The 17,507-nt window shown below is 39.7% G+C and overlaps 2 protein-coding genes across 2 annotated transcripts in view; both read right to left on the reverse strand.

Annotated features, from left to right (window-relative positions):
* The window catches only part of wscd2 (WSC domain containing 2), an 86,846-nt gene that overhangs the window by 17,414 nt on the left and 51,925 nt on the right, over nucleotides 1-17,507 (reverse strand). The window contains exons 4-5 of the mRNA XM_028458161.1: nucleotides 14,849-15,033; nucleotides 79-200 (exon numbers count right to left, since the gene is read on the reverse strand). Coding sequence (XP_028313962.1) covers nucleotides 79-200; nucleotides 14,849-15,033 — 307 coding nt within the window. The remainder of the gene's footprint in view (nucleotides 1-78; nucleotides 201-14,848; nucleotides 15,034-17,507) is intronic.
* Nucleotides 2,003-4,461, reverse strand: LOC114470151 (general transcription factor II-I repeat domain-containing protein 2B-like). The gene is made up of 2 exons (XM_028458162.1): nucleotides 3,608-4,461; nucleotides 2,003-2,548 (listed from the first exon to the last, which is right to left on the reverse strand). Exons 1-2 carry the CDS (start codon nucleotides 4,439-4,441, stop codon nucleotides 2,435-2,437), a joined length of 948 nt encoding a protein of 315 aa, XP_028313963.1. The 5' UTR covers nucleotides 4,442-4,461; the 3' UTR covers nucleotides 2,003-2,434.

Consider the following 17,507-nt stretch of genomic DNA (forward strand, 5'->3'; position numbering starts at 1 on the left):
CTTGAGTACAATTTCAATCATGTAAAAGTACATCTCCTTGACTAGAATATATCAGTATTCTTTACAGTACTCACTCACCCTCTCTGTACACATGTCCACACATTTGTCCACAGACATGTTTTGGATGATTGCACTGAAGGGCAGAGCCACAGTGATGTTGTCAGGACGCAGAAAACACCCTTTGAAAATGGCACTGCCGTCTGGAAAAAAAGACAAAGAGAATCAGATTATTACCAGCAGGGAGATGGATGTGACTCCTGTTTTATGGTCACTGAGCACAGCTCCCATTACTGTGGCCCCTAAGCCACTGACCCTTAATGAGGAGTGTTCTGTGGGTTCTGTCCAGCCAATGAGGCCCTGACCTGCCCTGTTAGAGCCTGATGTTTAACAACCACCCAAAATGTAACAAAAGCCGAAATGTTATAAAAAAAATGTAATAAAAGAAAATGTAATAACTGGTCATTAATGTAACAAAAGCACTGAGCCCAAAACGTAAAAAATCTGCCTTATTATTACATTATGGGGCAAGTAAAAATGTTTTTCACCTTGTAGTGTAAAATTACATCATAGAGTGAGCCAATAAATTATGGATTGCAGGGCTTATTGCTTCAATGGAGAGTATAGTATTATACACAAATGAGTTTGTATATATTAAGGGTGTAAGATACAATCGATTCGACGAGATAATCGTATGGATCCCATATATGTCCAAATTGATTTAAAAAAAAAAAAAAAAAAAAACATTTGATTTTACCGACATATCAATAGCACGTAAAACGGCCAGTCACCAGGTGTCAGTGAACCACATCAGACCTTATTAAACGACCTCACTCCTCAATTCATTTTAGCTGGAAGTTGATTGCACTTTATTTTCATAAAACATACTGGAAACTTTTATAGATTTATGTTTTGAGAAATTTAAGAACTTATCAGAATCAGAATCAGTTATAGAAGCAAAAGTTAAACTTTTTTGAAAACGTAATGACAGTTTGATAAACATATCACTTGTTTTTGGTACTTGAATTACACTTAGTTACCGTTTAATAGTTCTTGCTAGTTAAAAAAATAAAAAATAAACTGTATTTTATACCATTTTGTATATGTAAAGGTGAAATTAGTAATTATATATATCGCTAGGGATTTAACGATTCACTCAACTCCCGATACGATTCGATTCACGATTCAAAACAATGCAAAACAATTCAAAACATAAATCTTGAATGAAATAAATAAAGGAATAATACAAATGAAGAAGAAGCCAATTTTGTATTTTTTTTTTTAAAGTGGAACTGAAATTGAATTTTGTGCCTTAACAATTGGACTTAAAAAAAAAACCGGTCTGCACTGTATTTATGTCAGATAATTGTTTGGACCAGCAGAGGGCGCTGGTAACCCAGTGGTCGGTTGGGATGCAGGTATTCTGTGCAGTGAAGAAGAGATGCTACGCTAGCAGACAGAGCTAATAGAAAAACATGACTTTTACAGATATTCACATAATGTTACAGATATTCTTTCGGTGCTAAAGGGGTAAGGAATCATTTATGAACATGTTTAGGAGTAGAAGGCGGCCAGAAACAAAGTAGTAGCAGATTCCGCCCGCCGCCTCAGCATTTGGATAGGAGAAAGATAAATAGATAGCGCCCCCTGTTGTTTAAAAAAAAGTACTGCGATTCAATTTTCAGAGAATCGATGTGAATTGTGATACTTCTGAATCGATTTTTAACTGCCTTACGATTAATCGTTACATCCCTGTATATCGCAATGTACATTGTATTGTTTAATATCTGGATATATTGTATCGTGACATGCAAAAATGAATCATATCAGATTCATGGCAATGTACACCCCAGGTATATATATATATATATTTACACACACACACAATTGTGTATGATGCTACACTGTACATTAAAGCAATAAGCCCTTTAATCCATAATCACTGACTCACTCTATGGCAGGGGTCTCCAACCTTTTATCTTCTGTGAGCTACTTTTACCCAATGAAAGCGCCGCCGAGCTACTCATGTTCAGCAACATTTATTTACATTGCCAATTTCCATACAGACCAAATTAATACATTGTTTTGTACATAATGCATTCAAAAATGTCCAGTTGCATTTGTTGTATTTTATTACTTTTCAAGTTGGTACCAGGAACATTCCTGTATAAAAACTTCTGAAAAATGAAACTCCCCAGCATACATGCTGTGTTCTTGAATGTTTTACCACATTTTCAACAATGCAAGAATTCTAGAACTTAAAATGTGGATAACAAAAAAAAAAATAGACATTCACTAGCTTTGCAGGCTGTATTTGTGGATAAATAAATCTTCCTGATTCAGATAAGAAGTCAAAACATAACATTTTTATATGGTAGAACTTTGTGCACACAAATCCACCATCATCTCATCACTTCTACATGTTGAATGGTTTACATCAGTGAGAAGACTGGCATTGCATGGATTCAACCAGAGAGCTGTATGCAGGAGTGTATCCACTGAGATTCACTCTGATGGAGTCATTTAAATGCTCATCAGTCAGTCTGTTTCTGTACTTCGATTTTATTTTATTTTTTTTTTTTTTTTTTTTTTACCTTGTCTGCACATGCTTTCGAAGGTTAACACTACAAGAAGTGCAATCTTTTGACAGCAATGCATATTTTATTATTGCAATTAAATAAATTTATTTATTTCATTGCATAATTGTGACCGTCACCAGCCCTCCCTAGGGAAGGGTAAGAAATACTTTATTAAAGGGAGGATGTAAAAAAAGAGAGGGCAGTGTTACACCAAGGTGAGGGGTTGGAGGGGGGTGGGGAAGTTAGCAGGGAAGAGGGATACAAGATAGGATATGGAATGGGTGAGGAATAGTTTTAAGTGATGCGATGTGAAATTGTGGTTGTGTATATTGTGTTTATTGTTGTGTTGTCAAGCCAGTTTGGTGACCAGTGTGTGGTTTAGGAATAATGGTGGTGGCTGTGAACAGAGGAAGAAGTGAGTGGAAATTCCATAAAACAGGTATTTGGGAACAACGTGTCTAAGGTTGAGCCCAGTATGAGTGTTATCCCACAGCCCAAGGCCAGTGCATCCATGACAAATGTATTTCCAAGTACCGCCACTGCAAAACCCAAGAGCCGCCCCCGGGCCCGAAGAAGCAGTCAGGCCAGCAGCAAGAGCAGGCAGCCTAAGGGCCCCCGGCGACCACCCCACGGCCAAGCAGTCCCCCGAACGCCCCCAAGATCCCAAGCCGAGAGGCAGCCATCGCCCCCCCATACACACCCGAGAAAGCCCCAAGGAGCCAAGGACCCAGCGCACCACGCCACCGAAGGACCCGGAACGGATGCAGCACCAGGAGCAGCCCGCCCAGGGAGGACGACCACACCCCAAGCCGCATAAGGCACCAGGGGGCCGCTGGGAGTCTCCCCGCCGGCCCCCAGGCACCCCAACCTAGCCCCCCACGGCGCCCCAGATCACCCTTCACTGATGCCGCCCGCGCCACGAGCTTCAGTTTTTTTTTTTTTTTTAAAGCCAGGGCCCCCTCCAAGGGCCAAGCCAGACCGCCCCGCCGGGATGTGGCCCCCTATTCCGGCCCCCGACACCCTACCTCGATGTACTTCGATTTTATGATGTTCATGTCAGAAAAGGCAGATTCACAAAGATATGTTGACCCAAACAAAGCACTTATTTTCAGAGCAACCTGGTGAAGATTTTTGTAATCCTCTGGCTCCACCAAACTCCAGAGATGCTGGGAATGCTGCTGGGATTTTAGCTGGACATTATTTTGGAGGTTTAAGACCTCCATCTCCATCTCCACAGGATCAACACTGAAAAGCTCAGCCATCTGTCCTGACAACTCACTAATGTCAACAGCCAGGAAAGGATTTGCAATAAAGGTGACACAGGGTTCCAGTTTCTCAAAGTCAGAGAATCTATCTGTAAATTCCTGTCCCAGCCTGGACAACAGATCACAGTATCTGTGAACCTTAAACACTTTTTCTGCCCCCAAGTTGCTTTCCAGCATTTTCACAAAAGATGGAAAGTGTTGATATCTTTTGTTTTTTATTTGCTGGATGTAAAAGGAGAGTTTTGCACTGAATGCCTTCACAGCACTGATCATGTCACATACATTTTTGTCTTTACCTTGCAACTGCTGATTTAGTTGGTTCATTTTGTCAGTTATATCTGCCAGGAAGGCCAGATCCAACAGCCACTCAGGATCACTTAGTAATGTGGTATCCTCTCCTCTCATTTCCATGAAAGCCTTGATGTCACTGAGCAAGGAAACAAAGCGTTGTAGTATCTTACCTCTGCTCAGCCATCTGACTTCGGTGTGAAGAAGGAGGTCTCCATATTCCGCAGAACATTCCTCCAGGAAAAGCTTGAAGCACCGGTGTTGCTTGGCCTTTGCACGAATGGAGTTGATGATTTTAACAACAGGCATCATGACATGATCAAACCCCAGAACCTTTCCACAAATAGCCTGCTGATGTATGATGCAATGATAGTTCAGAAATCTAGGAAAGTCCGGGTCTGCTTTGCAATGAGCAATAAATCCTACGTGGCGCCCCATCATAGCTGGTGCTCCATCAGTTGTTATCGAGACCAGTTTTTCAATGGGAACCTTTTTTTCCACCAAGTACTACTTGACGGCGTTGTAAATGTCCACTCCCTTGGTGGTGGTTTTCAGTGGAATTAATGTCAAAAACTCCTCTTTTGTGGTAAAATCACCAAAAACCATCCATATGAAAACAGCCAGCTGTGCTGTGTCACTGGTATCCACGGACTCGTCACACTGGAGGGAAAACCAGGAACACCTGTTGAGGTCCGACTCAAGCTGTTTCACCGCATCCACGGACAGCGCACACACTCTGCGTGCCACAGTATTTGCGCCAAGTTGAACGCTGGCAATAGCAGACAGAATCTCCGCCTTATTTTTATAGTCCTGGTTATTCCAGGACTATAAAAATTATTCTAGGAATTATTCTAGGAATCTCCGTCTGACTCTGCCGCCGCGGTCATAGCCTCTTTAATGACCCCGCCATCAGTGAAGGCCTTTTTGTGCTTGGTCAGGATGTGCGCCACTTTAAATGATGCCTCGGTTGATGCGCCGGCCTTTTTCGTCGGTTTTTTGAACAGAGATTGTTGTTTTTGGAGTGCGTTTTTTAGTTCTTTTACCTTCTCTTTCCGGAGGTTGCTTCCCACTGGAAAATCACGTGAAAAGTTGCTGTGAACTTTGGTGAAATGCCGCTCCACATTACATTTTTTACCAACTGCCAAGCTTGCGCCACAGATCAGACATACACACTTGTCGTTCACGTTTGTGAAACAGAAGTCCGTTTCCCATTCCTCGTGGAAATAATACGTTTTTTGTCTCTTACTGGCATGACTGAACTCTGCAGCTGCCATTTTTGCCAACCGCCTGGCACTTGACCCGGTCTGGCTAGTGTTACAGGCACGGCCTGTCACTTTAAGAGAGGTGTTGCATTGTGGGAGGTGAAGGCTTGACCGGGTTGTTTACGTGTGGGAAATGTAGTATTTTGTCTGGTCGGTCCGGGAGTAGATGTTCACAGGTGCGCTCTCTGTAAGTTTTGGATGCAGCGTGTTTATTACCTAAGAAAAGAGAGGATTAAAGCACATCATACCCTCAGATACCTGCCTGCTTCTTCCTTCCTGCACTCACCCGGTATGCAGAGTCGGCATTACGGACCGCTGTTGTTACCGGCAATAACGAGCCACGGCTGGGGTAAAACTCAGTGAAATACCAGACCTCCTTACCACGGTTCGGAGATAACCTGCCAAAGGTAACACTACACTTCATCCCTCCCCCTCACCCCGTTCGAATAACATAGGTGCAGCAGCGCAAGCAGATCTTTGATTGGCAGCTCATTGACAAATAATTTATTTAATCTCGAGACAGTTTTCCAAGTGACGAATCAAAACTTGTGATGCTGTTGAAGAGCCACTGGATAGGTCCTTGCGAGCTACTGGTAGCTCGCGAGCGACGTGTTGGAGACCCCTGCTCTATGGTGTAATAAAATTATTACACTGTTAAGGGGAAAATGTTTTGCCTGCCCCATAATGTAATAATGAACAAAAACTGCAAATATTTTTTACGTTTTGGGCTCAGCATCTTTTTACGTTGTAACATTTTGGGTTTTATTCTAATTTTTTTCCCCTTACATTTTAGGCTCAGCACTTTTGTTACATTATTGACCAGTTATTACAATTCAGGTTTTATTACTTTTTTTTAATATATTCATAACAATTGATACATTTTGGGTCCTTCGTACATATCCGTAACAGGCCCCCATAATGAACCACAAACAACACTCTTTGACCTCAGGTCTGACAGATGGGCTGATTGACCATATATCACCAAAGTAGAGAACAGTTGTTTTGCTCTATTTCACATGGAGTTGATCATCTTTGTGTTAATCTTTCTTTAAGAAGGGTCAGCCAAACAAACCAAACTAATCCTCAGCAGGACGGAGGAATGCAGACATATCTTTAACAGCCTTCTCTTCCCACATTCATTTCAGGCTGTCAGTTGATTTTTAATTGTGAGGGAATCTGTCTGTGCTGTCAACACTGTTTGGAATGAACAAAAGAAGGAGAAAGCGCTCATAGCCTTTCACAATGGATGATAGCGGTGAGATGACAGCCTGCTTATACAAGGTGGATAAATAATGCAAATGGAGCGTTTCATCTGTCAGATTTCCTTCTCAATATGTGCAAGTGGAAATTATCAGCACCTAAAACACAGCTGAGTTATGTATATATATATATATATATATATATATAAAAACTAAAATATTGAAATTAGTGCAACCTGTGACTAAAAAGGAAACTTTTCCTCTGACTTGAGTTTCCCCTGCGGAGCTCGTCCTTTCTCATTACGCTTTCTCGCTCTTATACTTGCGTTAATGGATCTAGCTGACATGTTTTATTTTGCACTTCATTGACTCACACAGAAGCTGCATGAAAAAAAAAAACACGTTTCACCAACACGGGTATGCACAAGCAGATGACGCATGGACGCAATGGCTCGTTAGTTAGCGCTACAAAACAACAACAAAAAACCAACAACAGCCACTTCGACACATTCTTCTCTGTTTCCTCAACAGTCACATGGTAGAGATCAGGGTCAGGGGTGAGGAAACAAACACCAAGAGCTGACTCAGCAATGTGAGGGAGCAGCAAACATGAGTGGAAGAGCAGAAATGAAATAAAGGATAAACAAAGCTGAGCCAAAGGCGACACATTCATATACATAACCACTTGTTTCTAGGTATAGGTCAGAATAGATTACTGATATTAAGACCATTTCTAAAAATCAGTTCTCAACCTTGGGGTCAGGACCCCATTTGGGGTTGTGAAACACTGGGAGGGGGGTCGCCAGATGCCATGAAGAAATTATGTATTATGTATTTTTTTTTTTTTTAAACTGTTTTCTGCTACTGCACCAAACTTACCATATTTTAACCTATTTTTTATCACTTTTTCTTGCCATGTTTTTGCTCCTTTTAATGCATCTTTACTACATTACTCCCATTTCTACCACTTCTCCATTCAATTTCAATGCCTTTTCTGCACATTCCCCCCCACTTTCAAGATATTTTTGTCACTTTCTACCACTTTTCCCATTTCATGTCACATATGTTGACGCATTATTGTCACTTTTAACCTCTTTTCATGATTATTTTTGCCAATTCAATCACATTCACGATTTGTCATGCCTATTAATAGCCAGTTTAAACTCATTGTTCTTACTTGTTAAATTACATTAAGAGCAGTGGTTCTCAACTTTTTTGACTCAAGGACCCTCTTTCTCTTATTTCTGAATCCAAGTATCTGCTTTGTCTGACTATAACATTTTGCTTAGAAAACTATTTAAAAATGACTAGAGAGCATAATTTTACACACATTTGAAAGAACCTCATTTTGCATATAAAGGGAAAGAAACAGTATTTAGTGCAGTGGTTCACATCCTTTTTTGGATCATGAATTTCTGGCAAACCCAAAGACATTTTTTTTCTAGAATTCATTTTTAGATAAATTGATTTTAATTGAACTAGATTTATATAGAAATACAGTTGTTTAAAATTGTGTTTATTATTATTATTTTTTAAAAACATAATAATAATAATAATAATAATAATAATAATAACAATAATAATCTAAAATCTTTTTCAATTTTTCAGGAATTTCAGGCGACCCCAAGGTTGAAAAACACTGATTTAGTGGCTCCTGAACCGATTTATTTCTATAGTTTTTATCATTTTCGGTCATCTCACGCCTGGACCAAGACAGACTTTATGGAGTGGGACCAAGACAGACTTTATGGAGTGGGACCAAGACCAAGACCGACTTTATGGAGTGGGACCAAGACCAAGACTGACTTTATGGAGTGGGACCAAGACCAAGACTGACTTTATGGAGTGGGACCACGACCAAGACTGACTTTATGGAGTGGGATGAAGACCAAGACTGACTTTATGGAGTGGGATGAAGACCAAGACTGACTTTATGGAGTGGGATGAAGACCAAGACCGACTTTATGGAGTGGGACCAAGACCAAGACAGACTTTATGGAGTGGGACCAAGACCAAGACTGACTTTATGGAGTGGGACCAAGACCAAGACTGACTTTATGGAGTGGGACCAAGACCAAGACTGACTTTATGGAGTGGGATGAAGACCAAGACTGACTTTATGGAGTGGGATGAAGACCAAGACCGACTTTATGGAGTGGGACCAAGACTGACTTTATGGGGTGGGACCAAGACCCCCCACCCCACCCCCCCCCGTGCCATTAAGTACCCACATTTGAGAAACACTGAAATAGAGGATAGCCAAAGCTGATCCATACATGACACATTAATATACATAAGCGATCATTTCTAGGTATAGGTCAGAATAGGTCACTTGTATTCAGACCGTTTCTAAAAAGCAGCAGGCGTGAAAGGAAACTAAAGTTTCCCCAGAACTGGACTTAAGCACGTTTCACTTCCACTTTAGTGTTGGCCAATGATTACTATTTTTAGTGTAATTAGTAGCATCATTATCTGTTCTTAACTTATTAATAACAATTGTTTTTTTTAACAATAACATACTCAAAAGCTATCTGGTGTTCTAGGCGAGTGTGCAATATGAACATAAGCAGCCTTTACAAACAGGTTAACAGGAAAAACAGTGTTCCACTAATTCTTTATAGGTATATCTATAGAATAGTTCTCAAACTTTAGGTCAGGACCCAATTTAGCCTATTTTTTATTTATTTATTTTACCATTTTTCTGCAACTACACCAAACTTACCATATTTTAACCTTTTTTTAAATAAATTTTTCTTGCCATATTTTTGCTCCTTTTAATGCATCTTTGATACATTACTCCCATTTCTACCACTTCTCCATTAAATTTCATTGCCTTTTCTGCAAATTTTTTCCACCACTTTCAATATATTTTGGGCACTTATAAACCCTTTCCACCACTTTTCCCACCTAATGTCACATATGTTGACCCACTATTGTCACTTTTAACCATCATATTTCATGATTATTTATTTTTTTAGCAATTCAACCACATTCATGATTTGTCATGCCCATTATTTGCCATTTTAAACTAATTTAAGCCAATATTGATACTTTGAATGCTTTTAACCACTTTTTCTGTTCATTTTCTAACACTCATTTAAAACTTTTGACTAATTTCCGTGGTTTTTAAAATCTAATTTCACCACCTTTTCCACCATTTTTGGTCACTTTTTACCAATTTGAATTCTGATTTATTCCCCCCTTATACATGACCCTGTCTCCACATGATCAATGTTCATGTCTGTGTTCAACCACCGTCAGGTACAGTGGGGGTCACCTGGGACCTTTATTTTGGAGGTCGCGGGCTGAAAAGGTTGAGAACCACTGCTGTAGACAGTATTTTGTGCTGTGATATCAAAAGGATTTAAAATGTTGTAAATTAAAAAAAACTAAACAAAAAAAAAAAAAAAACGGTTGAAAAATGTTAAGCTTCACATAAGATATCAATAAAAGCGTACACGACAACTTTCACCCATCAATGAATGACATGCCATTCTTAATCCATACGCTTTAATATGAATTAAGGAACTAAAACAGATTAAACTTCTCAGGGAAAGCCTTCTGCTAGGTTTATGACTGTGTTTATAGACACTTTTGACCACTATTGCAGAAACACATTTGGAGGTTCACACACTGTTGTTGGATGCACACTGCATTAATTACATATATATATATATATATATATATATATAGACCAGTAGTCAGGAGCCTCCATGCATTGCCACAAATTACACATTGGACTATGTATTATGTAAGACCAACCTTTAGTGGTGACCGAGAAACGCAAACATGACGAGAGCTTAGACAAACATGAAAACAAAATACAGAACAAGACTTTTCATGGAGAATGTTTTTAGACTCAGGCTCTTTCAAATATAGCCAAAAATTGCAGAGTTCTGTGCATCCTCACAACCTAATGTTTCTCATTAAAGATGTAGCAAGTTGTATTACCGCTCAATGTTCAATCAACAAATGTTTGGTAGATTTTGAGATCGTTTCTCACTCATAATTATGTCCATATAGATTATTATTCTTTTTTATTATATACAGTATTATTCTTGAACAGGATAAGTAATATTTGGAGACATATTTCAGTGTAGGGCTACATTGTATATGATGTTACATGATGTTTTTTAAGTGTGCAAGAGTAGGGGGTACATGGCTTCAGGTTAAATGTCTGAAGGGGTAAGTTACTGTGAAAAGTTTGGGAACCACTGATTTAGAGCTAACTTCACAAGGCTAAAGAGCAGAACTAAACTCATCAAATGCAACCCCATAACATAATTCCCGCCACCCTACCAAATTTAGCACTATGTAAGTACCGTTCCCATGGCAACTTCCAAACCCAGACTGACCCTCAGATTGCCAGATGGAGAAGTGTGACATGGCTCCACTGTACTCCAGTGCAGAAGAAACAAATAGGAACCGATTCCTAACGTCCGGTTCCGGAACCGTTACAAAGATGTTTCGATTTCGATTCTTTTTTCGATTCCTAAATGCCCGCACTAGTTTGTTTCCGCGGCTTGCTCTGTTTGTTTACGCGGGATTTGTATGAAGTACGTTCAGAACGCTGTGTGTGCGAGAGAGTGTGTGTCTGGCTACGGTTTCAGTTTGGACCGTGGAACTCGCGAAAACATCAAAATCAACTTAGTCTTTCTCAACTAGAACTGTTGATTGATTTGTCACATGACTGCTCTAGGGTTTGAGTTTGTTTTATTTAGTTTCACATCTACCTGGGCTGCAGCTCTTTGTTTTTTAGACTGCTGCCAACTTGTTCGTAGTGTTATTTCAGCAAGTTTCAGTTTCACAGTTACAGTTGAGGACCTTTGTAACTGAATACCCTAGTTACAGTACAGCAACCAATTTAAACTGCATCCACTAAGTGAATTAATAGAAATGGCCTGTGTGAAGGCATTTTCAAATGAAAAAATTCTCCTGTGAAATCTGTGAGCTGTTGACCTGCAGAACTCAAAGAATCGGAATTGAGAATCGTTTAGAACCAGAATTGAAATTGAGAATCGAAATCAGAAACAGAATCGTTAAAATCCAAACGATGCCCAAACCTACTGAGGACTCGCATTGCACTTGGTGACGTGAGGCGTAGATGCAGCTGCTGAGCCATTCCACCAGTTCTATACAAACATCATCTCAAGGCCTCTAAAGCTGGGAGGTCTGCGCTGATTGGTCCTGCAGAAAGTTTGCCGCCTGTGCGCAATTCTTGCTTTCAATTCATAGCTGAGCTATTGCGTTTCCTATTCGCAACTGTTGACTGTGGAATAACTATTAGTGAGAGAATTTACCTACTGGAACCACGCTTTGATTGATTGAGATTTACCCATTTTTCCATAAAAGTTCATTCAAACACCAGTATCAATAATTTGAAATAAGTGAGTCAATACTGTTGGTAATCTAGTGTAAAATTCCTAACTTTGTCTTGCTGATTTGAAACAAATACAAGAGCAGTCCTCCTCCGACAAGCAGCAAATCTCCTCCTTACCAGTTATCTGGATCAGTGATCCTGATCATGGTACATTGGTCATTCACACTTTCAAGGCTTAAAAGACATTTCCATCTCCATTAAAAACAATACAGTAGGTCCAAATGTATAGACAACCCCATTTCTTTCTATTCATTTTTTTTTAAGAAAAAAATCACAATGAAATGCACAATCCAGATGAAACAGTGGTGAAAATATAGGAACGAATGGTGGGACTTGATTAAAAAAATGTATCTAATTATTTAGACTTTGTAATCAATTCATCTCGATTGATCTAAATCAATCGCCTAATCATATTTGACATGAGCATTGGCTTTTTTTAATATTTAAACAGATTTTGGTATATGACTGAATCAATGAAAACAATAAATGTGCTTGAACAACAGAATTGTGTTTATTATTTTCATCACTGAGTGCTAACATCATTTTCTCTTAGTATGTTATTTTTCTGTAATTAATAAATTGCGATTAACGTGAAAAAGTCCTACTCAACATAACTGAGTCCTAAAGATTGGTCAATTACAAACAGAGACAACATTATGCCAATGATGAAAGATTTTTTTTTATTTTTGAAACTGATCCACAATCAGTATATTGATCCAGATCACCTCCAAAATTTGATGGAATCTCTCATGGCCTAAGGTCTATATTGGGTTTAAACTTTGTTGAAATCTGTTAATTTGACGTAATTCTGCTAACAGACAAAGAAAATATACAAACTCAGTTCTTTGAATGGTTATATAATAAAGTTTTCAGTGTTGATACTTTGATACTTTTAAAATTTTGTCAAAATCCATTAAGCAGTTTAAAAGTAATCCTGTTAACGGGCAAACAAACAATAATAAACACCAGTGACTGAAAATTTGACCTCCTTGGTGGAGGTAATGATGTTTATTGACCAGCAGGTGTTGCTATGAGGTTTTTTATTGCCTGATTCCATGAAAAAAAGGCAATTAGCCACTTTCCTATGACTAGCTTATATAAAGCAAGAGTCAGACACTCATGGTCTCCGTAAGGGATAAAAACCCAGCTCTATATTTCATAGAAGCGACCTCAACACATATCCTTTGGACGTTGTTATTGGAGGAGATACTGGTGCATCGTCTCCTCCTTCTTTACCCGTGATTATGACAAATCTCTTCTTATAGAATTCCAGCTTGTTATCAAACAGACAAAACTTTGCTCGGATGCCGGGCCATGTAGGTAGAACAGCTCTCCAGGGAGAGAAGTAAACACAACAGAGCTGTCAGCTCCAAACTCTGCCAATAACCCAAAAGAAAAAGCATCTTTTTTTGTTCAAAGCAGGCAGTGAAGTTTCATTTTCAGATCAAACTGGCATTTTGGTGCCACAGTAGGCATCATTAGCTATGTTGTTCTGTCATGTTTGCTCAGGTAGTTTATACCAGTGGTTTTCAGCCCGCAACCCCCAAAATAAAGCTTCCAGAGACCAGGGACCCCCACTGCAGCTGAAGGTGGTTGAACACAGACATGAACATTGAAGAACAGTCATGTGGAGACAGGGCCATCTATAAGGGGGAATAAAGGAGAGATATTTTTGGGGCCCATTCATAAAGTCAGTAAAATGATGGTCCATTGTTCTATGAATCTGTGATAACCACATTTATTTATTTCTTTGAATAATATCTACTGTTATAAAGGGAGTTCATTATTATTATTTGTGCCATTGCAAACAGTGATCTTAAAAATGTAAAACCTTGTTTTAATCAGAAATAAATTGGGTTAAAAGTGACCAAGGTGGAAAAGGTGGCGAAATGAAATTTTAAGTGGCCAAAAACGGACAGAAAAAGTGGTAAAAACGGTTCAAAGTGTCAATATTGGCTTAAAAGTGGCAGAAATTGGAGGAGGGGAGGGGGATTAGAGTAATATAATTAAAACGTATATAAGAATTAGTTTAAAATGGCAAATAATGGGTATGACAAAACATGAATGTGGTTAAATAGGCTAAAATGGTAAATAAATGGTAAATGGACTTGATTTTATATAGCGCTTTATCACCACACTGAAGCAGTCTCAAAGCGCTTTACATATCAGCTCATTCACCCAATCACTCTCACATTCACACACCAGTGGGACAGGACTGCCATGCAAGGTGCTTGTCGACCACTGGGAGCAACTTAGGGTTCAGTGTCTTGCCCAAGGACACTTCGACACATAGTCAGGTACTGGGATCGAACCCCCAACCTCTCGATCAGAAGACGACCCACTACCACCTGAGCCAAATAAGCATGATTATGGTGAAAAGAGGTTAAAAGTGACAATAATGGGTCAACATATGACACAATAGGTGGGGAAAATGGTGAAAAGGGTTTATAAGTGCTGAAAATATCTGCAAAGTGGAAAAATTTGCAGAAATGGCATTGAATGAAATTTGATGGAGAAGTGGCAAAAATGTGAGTAATGTAGCAAAAATGCTTTAAGAGGAGCAAAAATATGGCCAAAAAATGTGATAAAAATAGGTTAAAATATGGCAAATTTGTTTTAGTTGCAGACAAAGGGTAAAAAAAGCAAAAATGTGCTCAAGTTTCTTGAAGGCATTTGGCAATCCCCTCTCAGTGCCTTGTGATCCCAAAGTTGAGAACCTTGGTTTATACAACATTAACCCAATAACAAGAACACTTATGAAGAAAGAAAGAAAAGGTTAGTCTGGAATAGTTGTGGTTTAGATTTCACATATAAAGCTCAGATGTGTTTTTTTAAGCTTGGCTTTATTTCATATAATCATGTCAGGTGTTAGACTCACAGCGGCGTGCTGACTCCTGGCTCAGCTCTAGTCTGAAGATGGAGAGTCTGTTCGCTCCTCCACACAGGTTGCTCTTCTCTCCTTTGCACTCCATGTTGCATTCGCTCTCCGAGGCATTAGGAGCTTGGATCTTATGACCGCAGTAGCACTCTGCTCCAAACTCCAGGCCTGCGTACATGTAGCCTCTGGGGGTGGTTGGGGAGAGATTAGAGCACATGTGTCAAACTCAAGGCCCAGGGGTTCTCAAACCTTTTTTGGCTCAACTACCCCCTTTCGCTTATTTCTGAATCCAAGTACCCCCTTTGTCCAACATTTTGCTTTAAAGAATGTCATTTTGTAATTAAGTGGAAAGAAACACTATTTATTGCAGTAGTTCCCAACCTTTTTTGAATTTTGACCCTATTATGATATCAAGAATTTCTGGAGACCCCAAAGACCATTTTCTCTAGAATTAGTTCTATTTCATCCTTACTGAACACCATCTCGTGCATGTGCAGGTCGAGTAATTATATCAACAAAGTCACCTGTGACCCCTGGATGACCAGGAGAGTCTATATCTAACGGTCTCATCAGGTGATCTGTTCCTTCTATTTTCTCGCGATTGCGGATAACGATAGCAGGTCGGTTGTTTGCTATTCACAGCTTGTCGTTTGTAGCTTCGTAACCGTAAGGTTGGCGCCTCAAGAGTTCTCGTCAGCGAGAAGCTGCGACTCGCTGTTTTCCCTTTAAGTGGGGGCTTTTTTGAGTGTGCATTCTGAAGCGGCTGCGTTCGCCTCGGTGCTGCTCTCTCTCTCTCTCCCGCTAACAGCAGTGAGCATGCTGCGTTTTTGTCGGGTGTTGCTCCAGTTAGATTAACTGGGAGCACAGTTTGATCACTCCAGGCCGATGCGCTCGCTGGCCTGAGTGAAGTTCCTTCATTGAGCCGCTGCAGTTCGGTGGTTATCAATATAACTATCTATAATGTAATTATTATTGATATATAATTATTATCAATATAATAATTATGTATATAATAATAATTCATATAATTATTATTCATGAATGATATTAATAATAGTAAGGACTCTCCTGGTTGGCTGAGGCTGAGGGCACAATAAACCTGCCAAAATCAATTTGAATTTTTCAGCAATTTCAGGCGACCCCCACATGGGGTCCCGACCCCAAGGTTGAAAAACACTGATTTATTGGCTCCTGAATAGATTTATTTCTATAGTTTTTATCTTTTCCGGTCATCTCACAGCTTGTGTGGGACCAAGACGGAGACTTTATTTGTTCATTTTCCACTCTCACTCTCCCAAGTATCCCCTGTAGTACCATTGCGTACCCCCATTTGAGAAACACTGCTTTAGAGCATCAAATTTGGCCCGCTCAAGAAAAGTGAAAATGATAGAAAAAACATCAACCTTTTTGTAAATTACCAACTAATTGAGTTGTAGATATCTTAGTCCCTCCAGATACAAAAAATCAATTAAAATCCACAATATTTGCAGAGCTCAGTATTTCAGTTCTTATATCACATGATGGCAGGGGTGGACTGGCTATTTGGCATACCGGGCATCGTCCCGGTGGGTCGTCGACCCAAAGTGGGTCAGTCCGGTCCGCTACGTTTATTTATTTTTTTTGACGAGCAAGTGGGTGTAGACATAACAGCCAGTGTGCCAAACGTGGCAAAAACATGGCAAGAAAAGAGTGAAAAGTGAATAAAAGAGGCCAAAAGCAGTCAAGAGCGGCCAATAAAGAGGAACCAGGTGGTATATAATGGCAAAGGGTAGCTTAAATGGGCAAAATGTGGCAAACAATAGAAAAAAAGGGCAAAAAAGTTGTATTCATTGGGCAAAAGTTTGCTTATTTGGATGTAAAGTGGCCACAAAAATAAAATAAGACAAAAATTTGATAAAAGTGTCAAAAAAATAGGAAAAAAAATTGATATTTATTGGCAAAAGACAGCTAAAGTCTGAAAAAAGTGTCTGTGACTTTTTGAAAAGGGGCAAAAATGGGACAAAGGAAATTGCAAAATGGCCAAAGGAAAAGGGTAAAAGTTTGACGCCCCTGGATTAGAGTCATCATGAGAGGAAGATGGAGAGGTTTGCGCTGGTGTTCTCAGGCATCATTATGTTTCTAATCCTTCTAAAGCCAATACTGTTCATCCCTCTGAGCAGCTGGATGAGCTGCAATCAATAAAAACCAACAATACACAAAGGGTGCTCAGGCAAAGATTTAAAACATCCTTCCAATAAAACTACTAATCTCTCTAAAAATAAGATGTTACGTGCTGCGGGGCCCTCCGAGGTAAAGCCATCCAAAAAAATGATCGCAGCAACCTTGAAAGCCGAATCTATTTCACAATGTCTCGTCTCTCCTGTCGGTTCATGAAAGGTTTGACTCCCAGGAAGCCTTTCACATGCAATTATATGTTTAACTCAACCGTCACACAGGACCAATCCCCAGGGCTGCCAATCAAAGCCAAACCTCCGTGAGCTGCTTCGTGTTTGCCCTCATTTGTTTGTCTGTTTTTATTAACCCACTGCTCCCAGAGAGGAGACGGGAGGGCTGCAAGAGGCAGGAAGCAGAAAACGAGCGGGAATGACGGGGGAGGCCACTCTCTACTCTGTGGGTCAGTGATGGGTGAAATTCAATGCATATGATGAAGCCATCGCTG

The sequence above is a fragment of the Gouania willdenowi genome, chromosome 9 (assembly GCF_900634775.1).
Source record: "Gouania willdenowi chromosome 9, fGouWil2.1, whole genome shotgun sequence".
NCBI classification, from domain to species: Eukaryota; Metazoa; Chordata; class Actinopteri; order Blenniiformes; family Gobiesocidae; genus Gouania; species Gouania willdenowi.

Coding starts and splice junctions, on each gene's coding strand:
- LOC114470151 (XM_028458162.1), bottom strand. CDS start 4,441: ATGATGCCTGTTGTTAAAATCATCAACTCCATTCGTGCAAAGGCCAAG. Junction 2,549..3,607: donor ACATCATAAAATCGAAGTAC/ATCGAGGTAGGG, acceptor AAATCGAAGTAC/AGAAACAGACTGACTGATGA.